This window comes from Bacillus rossius, chromosome 1 (assembly GCF_032445375.1).
Source record: "Bacillus rossius redtenbacheri isolate Brsri chromosome 1, Brsri_v3, whole genome shotgun sequence".
NCBI lineage: Eukaryota > Metazoa > Arthropoda > Insecta > Phasmatodea > Bacillidae > Bacillus > Bacillus rossius.
In genome coordinates, this window is record NC_086330.1 from 111,637,194 (window position 1) to 111,649,344 (window position 12,151).

Sequence of the window (12,151 nt, forward strand, 5' to 3'; positions counted from 1 at the left end):
AGTTCATAGATGTGTGCAACTTTATAACGTGCCTCAGCAGAGATGTGAGAACAGAAAGACGCCATGTTTGTTTCAATTTGTTTTTAAAAATAGGTAGTTAATTGAGTTGTTGACACGTAAGTAAGGGTGACTGGTGTATGAAGAACAATTAAAAGTGCAAAATTCCACAGAATATTTGTTTAATAGAATTAATGATTGATTTAAAATTTTCTGTAATAATTTTCGGTATTCTAAAATTTTATGCTTTTTGTGCTGTGCTTTGGACTGTAAGTTCACTGCATCTGCAGCCATCTAGTGTAATGGCTAGTAACTTTCTCTTTTAGGTAAACGGGATTGCTTTGAAGGGGGAAGGTTTTTTTTAGTAAAGTGATGTATGGATGTGTTGATGTATTTTACTATTGGCTGGTCAAACGAAATGCTTGTTGACACTTCTAAAGTATAATTATTCTTGCCAAATAGAGCAAATTGTGTAAGAAATGGCACAAGAGTGTGTCAGTAATTTACTGTTGACTGTGCAAACAAACTGAATTCAATGTAGGCAATAAGTTTAATGGACAATTTAATATTTTAATTCTTTGAAAGTTCACCATCATTGTATTTATTTCCATTATTGTAACATTTTCTTTTTATTCCTATGTTTTAAAGGAGGGTTTATGTAGATTTCTTGAGGTAATTACTAGATTGATATAGTAAATTTTAGTTTTATTAAGTGTTCTCTATATTATTTCGAATTAATTTTTTTATTAATACATATTACATTTTTAATAGGTTGGTGTGTTTACTGTAGCTTGAAACAGTGCTTTTTTTGTAGCCAAAACAATAAATAGTTTATTACTTAAAACACCACATAAATAATGTGTGAATAATATTTATTTTATTGTTTAAGTCAGAACCGAGAACCGATTTTTAAGAACCGGTACCGAACCGAGAACCGGGAAAAAACAGGAATTGACTCATCACTAATGTCAAGTAAATATAGTTTTTTGAAAACGATTGTTATGTGTTGATTTCAGCCGATTGAACACCCAGTGAGAACAAACCAGATCCCAAGACAGATACCAGATCAAAGTGTATACACCCAGCCAATACCAGGAATAATTATGGGTGGAGTCTTGCCTTTTGGATGCATATTTATTCAGCTGTTTTTCATCCTGAACTCTATCTGGTATGTATAATACAAGTTTTAGTGAGGTTTGCATTTTAGATATGTTTTATGTTAGCCTAATTTTCATACGTTTAATTGTATTTTGGTTTTAACGTGTTTCTTGACTTTGTGGTTGTCCTTAATTCTCAGCCATTTTCATCAAAAAATTTTGTCAAAAATACTTGTTTTATAGTTTTTTTTATTAATGCTATCAGGCAAGAATTTTTTTTGAGAAACAGTATCTTTGATGATTTTAAACATAGATGTACATTGTACAAAAGGCAAAGAAACTTGATCAGTATGATTTGTAGAATCTTCTCGTAGGATATGTTGCTTACAGAAAACTAGAAGACCTTGTATATTACAGTAGAATGTCGTTATAAAGTACATCAATAAAACCTCAACGTTCATACTTAGTAATGAAAGTACTTTATTCTGAAAGTCTATATATTTACCTTTAGAATGTAGTATTTTTGAATTTTTAAAAATAAAGTAGTAGAGGATCAAATGTTACATTAGCTTGGAAGCAAATATTTGTAAAAAACAAGAATTTAATAAAAAAATTACATAACCTAATACAGTAGCCTAAATTCTAGGCCTACATATAAAAAATTTATATCTGTCGAACACAAAATGACAAATGAGTTAAACTATTTTGCAGATGTATACATTTATGGAGATAGAATTCCCTTGTTATCTCTAGGCGAAGTCTCTTGCGACCAGCAGATAAAGATGACTGTTTGTACAGTTTAATAAATTTTTGCGATCTTTTATTATTTTTGACAGTGTAGTGGGCACCAAACCTAACGACCGTGCCACATCTGCATTTTTCCTGCCTTTGTCAACTTCTTTCAAAATTTCCACGTTTTCCTTCAAAGTGAACTGCTTGCGTTTCTTTTTATCTTTTTGGCCATCCATCCTGATTAAAATAATCAATCAACAATATTGTTTGCCTCGCGCCATGTCAAACGTAAACAAACCTCCCATCCATAGATAACCATAGCACCGCACTATAGTCGCCGCATGATAAGTTCATACTTTTAGGAAGCCCTGCTTCAAGCTGGGATCTATTTTCAAGGTGACTATGTATCCTTCCGCCAAATATCAACAATAACATTGCCATGTGGAAAACCATGTGACTACCACATGGCAATGTTTTGGTTGGGTAACTGTCAAATAGGGATGTAATTAATGGATAATAAAATTACACTGCAATTTTTATAATTGGTTAAATGTCAGTAGAAAATGTCATAACACCATGTTTAATAATTCAAATATTAAATATAAAAAAATCTAAGCAAATTTTTATAGTTTAGAGTTTAAACCCAGCGTGGTGCTGTGTCTTCACATAATATCTATAAAAATTGATGTTAAGTTTTACAAAAGAAATTTTGCTGCTTCGAGATTACTATATCACAAAGTTGAAAGCATGAAAATTATGTCAGTATCATTTATGAAGAATTTAACTTTAAGAAATTATTCAGTATGAGGTAGCTATGTAAACTGTTAGTTTCCTAAAGCCGTGAGTGCCAGGCACATCACTGCCATTACATAGAGAGGTCATTTGTGAAAAGAAAATAACAAGTTAGGGTAAATATGTAGTTGGGCGGTATTTGCGGAAAAAAAATGTTAAAAATCCGAAAATACCTTTATTGTATGCTCTTCAACTTCCTCTTTTCATTAAAAGCGACGGAGGTAAGAAATTCCAAATACTTTAGAAGATATCGAATTTTTAAATTTCATCACAATATCAGTGCATTAATGTGGCGATTATAATTGTTTCTTGTTTACGTACGAGTATCTACTTTTTTTATTGGATAATGATGTCACGTGATTGTTCGTGATAGGCCAGAATTCAAACGAACCAATACGTGATTATTTAGTTCATTTATTGTTTAAAACGGTGTTTAATTACTGCCTCCAACTTAGGTGAGTTTTTAACGTTTCTAATTTTAAAGTCTTATTTGTTATTTTGATATTGTTGCGCAAGTAATAAGTAACAAAAAAAATACGTGAGTTATTACTGTGCATCCTTTGTTACGAGTTGTTATGTAAGGTCAGTTACATTATAAATAATTTAAAACTAAAGAATAATTAAAATTAATTCACATTATTTTTAATGTCGGCTTAGCTTGAAAGTATTAATAATGTAACTGACCTGACCTAATCAACCATTTTATTAATTACGCATTGACGATTCGCGTATTCACGAACACACAGCAAAATAACAAAAATGGCGTCGCTCGAATGGTTCCACAGGTCTTGTATTACAAAATTAAAAAATTCTATATCTCCTAAAGTATTTGGAATTTCTTATCTCCGCCGCTTTTAATGAAAAGAGGACGTTGAAGAGCATAAAATAAAAGTATTTTCGGATTTTTAACATTTTTTTTTCGCAAATACCGCCCAACTACATATTTACCCAAGTTAGTAACACTTTTCTGGCACTACGAACCGAGTCAAGTATCGGTTAAAGGTTATGGCTAACCAACATGTGTTTTGTAAATAGAGGCATTATTTTCTATCAAGCAGAATAAATTTTAAATTCAAATTCTAAGTTATACATTAAACATTTCTGTAAGTGTGTATTTTTATGTGTATGTGGTTTGTCTCATATATAAACTATATCACTTAAGTATGTACAATGCAGAAAAGAAATTGTTGCCATAAAAAACTTAACTTAAGAATCTGTAATAAAATAAATATATTAAATAAATCGAAACTGAGCAATAAATTATCACTACCATCAATATTATGTTATATCCTGTAATGAAACTAATGTTTAAGAATCACATATAAACACAGCAGAGAAATTACGTATCACTAAACACGTTATCCAGAACACCTGTAATTAAAAAGCATACATTAGCACATTTACCCTGAGCATATATTCAAATGCTGTATTTTTTTATGGTGCAGGTGTTAACAAAAAGTCATGACAACAACCTACGTAGAGTTGAATTTCTACTTAAGTTTTTTAAAATGCATTCTAATTATTGACAATTATGTTTCCTAACCTAACCAAAATTTACCAAACCTAATTTCATGTAAATAAACCTCATTTGGGTTGGGTTAGGTTACATTATGTTGGTTGAGGATAGGTTATGTTAGGTTAGTATCTGTGTACATGCCCTTACATTTAATATGTTTTGCTTGTGGGACATTACCTAATATATAAACGAAAATATAAGAACGTGTCTGTTTGTAATTTGCCCGACATTCAAAACAAGAAAGCTGCGAGGAAGGTACTTTTACACTATTTTACAAACACGCCCCAACCTAACGGAACGTTTTCACGCACATACTTTCATAACGTGTTAATTAGTCACTCACTTTTTCACGGTCGTGACGCCCAGATCTAGAAGAAATGCTGTCATTTCTGCGACATCACCCTGTTCCAGTTGACCTGTATTTATTAACATCGTAACTCTTCGTGCCACGTCGATAATATCATGCTGTCTCCTTCTTTACATTCATTTTAATAACCTAACAAACCGTAATAACTAACACAAAGTTACACTGTAAAAGCAATAGTTCACTACAAGCAACAATTAAGACAACCCTTTAAAATTAGAAAATTAATTAGTACACAAATACACTGGATGTTTTCGGAAAATCAGAAGTCGTTTTGAGCAAACAAAAACAAGCGTTCAACATGGCTCGGGCCGACACACAGTTACGTAGGTGATTCATCCGCAACAGCTTGCAACGTCATCTGTAAACAAAATAACTTAACTTTCGTATATATTAAACAATATTACTCCAGGATCTGGAAGTAAACATATGTGAAACATTTTCAGCAATATTTATCGTTATTTCAGCTGTTCAAAATTACATACTAAGGAACTATTTCTTCAAGTGTGTAGCCAACATACCGATAAATATCGTTGCCACGCGTGTTTAAAAACTTACATATAAAATTAACAAATACAATTTATTTCAGTATTCATACACACGTACGGAAACGTAATAGCTTGATAAATTATGTCGTCCTATTTTGTTTATTTATTTGTCAAACAAATTGCACAATAGTAAACCAAATATTCTTAGTTCCATTTTTCAACAGTTCTTCCCAAAAGTACGAACTTACCGTGCGGCGACTATAGTAGCGCGTGTCGCGAGCATGGCTGCGCCAGGCGACATTCCGACCTTCATGGCAACACAAAGCGTGTCGGCCATGTTGTGGCATCAAACAGTTCAAAACTTAACCTGCATAAATTAACATTATTGGATTTTCTATGTCGTATATAAGTTAAAATATAATTTTTTTTAACGTCTGTATCTGCGTTAATTAAAACTTTTAAAATGTGCTCTACAAATAACCAAAAGATGGTGCAGCTTAAAACAATAGTCTTGAAGAGAGGCGAGACAGCAATCGATTGCGTAGATTGTCTCGTGCACTAAAGTGTGTGATTCATGGAGGAGGAAGAATGGTGCGTTATACTGTACTATGATTCTATGAATCGTTGATACAGTGTTTTTTTAAGTTTTATACTTCTTAACGATTCTTGAAAGTGATAAAAATTAATCATAATGTACATTTATATTAAAGAACCCCTGCGCAAACACATTTACAATTATGTATATAAAATTTTCCTGATATCTGGAAAAGAATGTTCGTCGTATTGAAAGGTAGGATACGTTTTTAATGTTAAAGTGAAATATTTTTACATTGTTTACATTGGTGTTTTGAGCGGGAATTTAAAAACATATGTTGAAATGAAACATACGTTATTCTGAAGTACGTTGTAACGGAATTTCACTGTAAATTTAATATAGGGATTTTGATTCTGGCTGTCAATAAATTAATGTACTTTATTGTTTCGTTGTAGGTAAATGTTTTGTGATTAGTAGAAAATATCTGTTTTTTAAGTTAAAAGTTTTTGTTGAATAATTTAAATTTAGTTGTTACAGTATCATTGTTTTTATAGTAAGTATATATAATTTTTTAAATACTTTGAAAAGGGGGGGGATGTTTAAGCTGGCAATTTTTATTTCCAAAGAATGTGAATGAAGATTTTTTTTTGATTCAATAACTGACAATATATTTATGATGTCCGTAAGTTACAATCCTTATAAGAGAGGGGCTATTTCCTTTGGCTGTAAATCCCAATATGCAAAGTTTTTTTTTATTATTTTGTCATGGATATTTGTAAATGTGGGGAAATTTGGTCTCTAACTCTCTATCAACCATAATCTACATGAATTGTCACACTCCTCAGTCATAACAGAGTAAACCCAAGTTTGGTTATAACTTTGTTACAATTCACTCTCCTGATGACTGGGGGGCAACCAGTGGATCTTTTGGTTTCAGAAGGCATAATAATGATTTCGTCTAGATCTTAGTACCTCCGTTTTTATTTTACTTCTGGTTATTTTCCCATTGAATATATTATAAATTGATTAACAAAAATATATAAATAACATGGATTTATAATCACATTGTTAAAAGAATGGGCCGGCCCTTATTAGACAATTATATATATCTTTAACATAATTTAAATAAAGTTCGTAACAATAAACATGTTAAGGAGTTGCAGGAAACGTTTGGCTGTCTGATCTGAGCAACGTCGTGGTTGAATGCTAGTCTGAAAAGGTTTTTAAAAACTAAAGGGTGTAAGTTGTGACTTGCTGTGTTTTTGCAGCCAAGTCCAACCACAGTCCCCCACATCCACCAGGAACAGTCAGGCCCCTCGGAGACGGAAACCACATTACTGTTTAAATAAACTTTCTCCAAAACCAAGCTCTCCTCGAGGCACATCTAACCGATCCTAAAATCTTTAATATGTGGAGCCAAATAATTTAGTAAAACTTAATAAAATTAATAATGGAAAAACCCTGCATTTATAAAAAAAGGTGACTAATAAACAAAACTATTTTGGCAGCTTGGTACATATTTTTACTAGTAAAGAAAACAAGCATGATGTAGGTACACTAGTTCCATTAAAATAGTAAATAAAATTATAAATTTATATAATGGTAAAACAACATTCCAATAATATTACAATTACTTTAGCATACGCGTGTCGCCCGGCCGAGCTAAAAAAAATTAGAGTTAACAAAAATTTTAGCTTAATTAGTAATTAACACACAAAGAATCTTAAGCTATAATTAAAACAATACTTTAAATATTACACCCAACAGTCTCTGGGGCTATCGTTGTTTAAGTCCGGGTATTGTTTATCTGGGCTGCCCACTAGGAATTAAAAATCTAACTCTTGCTGGTTAAGCTCCTTCTAGAATCTCAGAATTAAATAAATTGTCACCGCCAGCTAGGGAAGGGAATTTTTTGGTACTTTCAAGGGTCATAAAGCGGTATTTTCAAACCCAGAAAGCGGTACTTTCAGGAAGGGAAAATCAGTGTTTTCATATTAAGTGTTTTAATGATTCCGCAATAGTTTTCTCATGATGTATAAACAATTTTAACCTTCTGATGCTTCCAATTGTGAATTAATAAATGGGGAAGTGTTTTTTAACTGAGGAAACGCCATAATACATATGAAAACAAAGCAAATACGGTAGAATTTAATTTATTGCAAATAATTACTAAAAAAAAGTTTAAAAAATACACAGACAACCCTTAGAAAATACTTGTAAAAACAATGTAATGCACTAAAACACTTGGAGAATAATATTTTCTTTTTAACATAATGTCTATGTCTGAGGAAACAGCGAAGTTTAAATTTTCAAAATAAATTGCAGTGAACATTTCAACATTTTCTTGTTTCAGGCGATGACGCTTATCACTTAGAATGTTGTTGTAGTTAGAAAAAAACCTTTCACAGTCAACGTTAGCACATGGTAACCACACAGACTGCAAAGCAGCACGAGCAAAGTCAGGATGGTTCACTGAAACTGCCATATGGAGTGAAACAATGTCAACAGTTTGGTTTTCACTCATCTTTTTTTGCACAAGAAACTGCAGTTCTTTGTACCCTTGAAGTAAAATGTCTTCACAGAGCTTGGAGAGCAAGAAGAGCTTTTTCAATTTTTTGCCGAGTTCGGGAGAGATGCTTTCGAGCACATTTTCCGAGGGATCAATTACAGCAACATGTTGATAAAATTTCTGAGAAGGATCACCTACCTTTAATGACAGGAGTTTTGTTGATGCATGTGATGCTGCTGTAACCAAGGCAGATGTGATTTTCCCTTTGAAGACAGCTTTTTCACAAGCAATCAAGAGCTCATTTACTTTCTGCCCAAAGTTTCCGCTTGTAGCAAGCTGCAAAACCTGCTCTATTTTGCGGATTTCACCACTGAGTGTGTGACTGCAGGGATATGATGACCCTTCCAGTTTCTTGATAAGATGTACAGTAGCCTCACACACTTCTTTTACAAAAACTGCCTGGATTTTCACACATTTAACATCATCCCTTGATGCCGTAGTGAAGTACTCTACTCCAGTGTTGATACAGGAAATTTCATCACTGGTCAAAAATTCAACAATGGCATCAAGATTGTCGGCGAGGTAGGAGGCGGAGTCGTACCAGGAAGACCACCTCGTCAACACTGGCATTGGAAATAGGGGAATGTCCTCACATGGGAACTTTTCATCCAGGAACTTCTTAAACAAATGTTTTCTCTTGCGTGTGTTTAAAAATGCTGACTTTACTTTGGCAAGAGCCTTCTGAAGCTCAGGGAGGTTTTTTCCAAGCTCATTTACAACTAAATTGAGCTTGTGAGCCCAGCATTGCACAATGAGCACATGGTCGGCCATGATGTCTTTTATTGTGTCAAAACACTTTGCCATGTATCTGGCAGAGTCCGAAACAAGCGCTAACACGTTGTCAAAGTCAATGTTGTACTTCTTTAGGGAATCCAAAATAGCCCTGGAGCAGTTCTTTGCATTGGCTGTTTCCAGAGTATGGACATCACCAACAACAGTATCAATTTTGTCACTGCTATCAATTATTTTAAATAGCACAACAAATACACAGCTTCCTCTTGAGTCCGTAGTTTCATCACACAGAATTACTATAAGTTTGTCTTTCACCTTTTCTCTTATTACATCCTCTCTCTCTTGCTGCATTGATAGAAGATGCTTTTCTTCTAGTACTCTTAGACAAGGAATATCACCAGCACCTTCAACAAACTCGTTCAGGAAATCTTTCAGATGCGGATTTTCTAGTTTTTTTAGCGGAATATTTGCTTTCAGAAAAGTTTCCGTCACTCGTTTACCGAGGTATTCAGCAGTTTTTTTTCTTCCTTTCCGCACTACTGAAGCATGTAGCGATCGAAGTCTGTAATTTTGATTCAGGGCAACCTTTTTCTGCACTGATGTGCTTGACAGATTTTAGGTGTTTTTCTATAGAATCTTTACGCTCCCACGCAACCTGACACTTACAAAATTTGCACATTACGGTGCGACTATCTGAGCAATAGAATCCATTTTTCTGATATTGAAATGCCCTGTCGCGAGCACTTAATTTATTTTTCGGCATTTTCAGTACCTACTCTCACTTCAAATCACCTTTAGAATGTTTTTAATTCACCATGATCAAATTACCGATATTTGCCAGTTTACAAGACAATTTGTTTATTTACATCTACATACGTATGTGCGCTAGGCAGGTTTTACCGTGACTGCTGTCGGGCAGGTGCACTGCGAAGGTCGTTTTACTTCCGAGATGGGTTGCGAGGGGGGTAGTGAAGTGTGTTGAAGACGAGGGAGGCAAAGCTATTTTTAGAGTAGAGCAGCCCGAAAGATAGAGTCGCCTAACAACAGTGACGTCTTCCTGCGTGCATTCCAACCACACGTCTCTCTGTCACTATTGCCCTCTTCTCTACAAAGTCACGTGCCAAGCCAGTCTGTATCATCCCCCCCCTTTTCCACTTCCTTCTTCACCCCCTCTTCGGCATTCTAGTCCCAGTCCGCCGACGCGACGTAGCGACTCACTATGCGCATTCCCCCCCACCCCCTTGCTGGCTGTTTACGTGAATTTTTTTTCTTTTTTTGGAGATGCCATTCAATTCACGTACTTACGAGAGGATGGACAAAGAAGCACTCTTAATTACCAGTATGATTTACGTAGTCAAAACTGACGGTGCATCACAAAACTGTCGTAACTTCGAAGATCTGGTAGTAGCGAGGTTCCACAGTAGATCATCCCGTTTTTCCACACCGTTCGCATTTTAGTTTTATTACCCTATTGCATTCGCCATCAAATACAGTGGAACCTCATAACTACGAGTACGGAATACTACGAGACCCTCGAAGTTACGAGAGTTTAGTAATGCACCGTCAGTTTGACTATGTAAATAATACTAAACTAATCTGGTTATTACGAGTGCTTCCGTGTTAACCCTTTCGTAAGTACGAGAGATTTCAATGGCATCTTGAAATACCGAAAAACACCATTAGTTGGAAGGTAAACAAAGGCTGCTAAGCGGGAGAGGGCCGTTATGCTGGCCGCTGGCTTACAATGACTCACAGTTAGCTGTCGAGAAAGAATGAAATGGTGAGGGGGAGGGGGTCTGGTGGCGGACAATATGCTCCCTTTCTCTCTGTCTCTTTCTCGCTGGCCGTTTCAAGAAGCCCTTCCCCTCCCGAGGGGGGTGGGGGGGGGGGTTCGGGTGGCGAACAATATGCTCCCTTTCTCTCTCGCTCGGCCGTTTCATGAAGGGCCCCCCCCCCCCCCCCCCCCGTTCATTTACTGCCGCTAGGCTGGCTTTCGGAAGAGGGGTAATTCTAAAAATAACCAAGCCCCTGTGTACAGTGTACTACAGGGGGGGGGGGACACTTCATAGGGTATAGCAATCACATTTTTCTAGTTGCTATACAGTTTTATCCAACATCTGAGCACAAAAATTATAATCAAAATACCACGTTGATTAAAAAATTATTACACTTGTTTTAACATTATATCAAATTTATGGCATAAATTGGTATTGTTGAAATGAAAATAATATATTTACTTAAAAGAAAATAAACAAGTTTTCGTTGGCATGTTGAACCACTTGTTTATCCAGGGGTGCTGTCATAACTTAGAAACACACAACTTAGAAACACGCAACTTAGAAACACATAACTTAGAATTTTCTAAGTTATGACCGTTCTAAGTTATGACTTTCTACGTTATGACGTTTCTAAGTTGTGTGGTTCTGCGTTGCGTGTTTCTAAGTTACGTGTTTCTAAGTTATGATCGTTCTAAGTTGTGTGTTTCTAACTTGTGATAGTTCTAAGTTGTGACTTTCTACGTTACGACGTTTCTAAGTTGTGTGGTTCTGCGTTGCGTGTTTCTAAGTTACGTGTTTCTAAGTTATGACAGTTCTAAGTTGTGTGTTTCTAACTTGTGATAGTTCTAAGTTGTGACTTTCTACGTTACGACGTTTCTAAGTTGTGTGGTTCTGCGTTGCGTGTTTCTACGTTACGTGTTTATAAGTTATGACAGTTCTAAGTTGTGTGTTTCTAACTTGTGATAGTTCTAAGTTGTGACTTTCTACGTTATGAAGTTTCTAAGTTGTGTGGTTCTGCGTTGCGTGTTTCTAAGTTACGTGTTTCTAAGTTATGACAGTTCTAAGTTGTGTGTTTCTAACTTGTGATAGTTCTAAGTTGTGACTTTCTACGTTATGAAGTTTCTAAGTTGTGTGGTTCTGCGTTGCGTGTTTCTAAGTTACATGTTTCTAAGTTATGACAGTTCTAAGTTGTGTGTTTCTAACTTGTGATAGTTCTAAGTTGTGACTTTCTACGTTATGAAGTTTCTAAGTTGTGTGGTTCTGCGTTGCGTGTTTCTAAGTTACGTGTTTCTAAGTTATGACAGTTCTAAGTTGTGTGTTTCTAAGTTGTGATAGTTCTAAGTTGTGACTTTCTACGTTATGACGTTTCTAAGTTGTGTGGATCTTGAATTGTTAACATTCGGTTGTGTATTTGTGGCGAAGGTTTTCATACGGTCTTTCATGCAGTCCCTACATAGTTCTCACTCTGCCCGCTAGATGGAGATGAATACCTAACCATCTTTACCACGAGTGCTTTCTATTGGTTACTTTAAATACTACATTTTATAAACT

The 12,151-nt window shown here is 35.0% G+C and overlaps 1 protein-coding gene across 1 annotated transcript in view; it reads left to right on the forward strand.

Annotated features, from left to right (window-relative positions):
• LOC134542250 (transmembrane 9 superfamily member 2) overlaps positions 1-12,151 on the forward strand; it is a 106,606-nt gene that overhangs the window by 62,692 nt on the left and 31,763 nt on the right. The window contains exon 12 of the mRNA XM_063386356.1: positions 1,014-1,165. Coding sequence (XP_063242426.1) covers positions 1,014-1,165 — 152 coding nt within the window. The remainder of the gene's footprint in view (positions 1-1,013; positions 1,166-12,151) is intronic.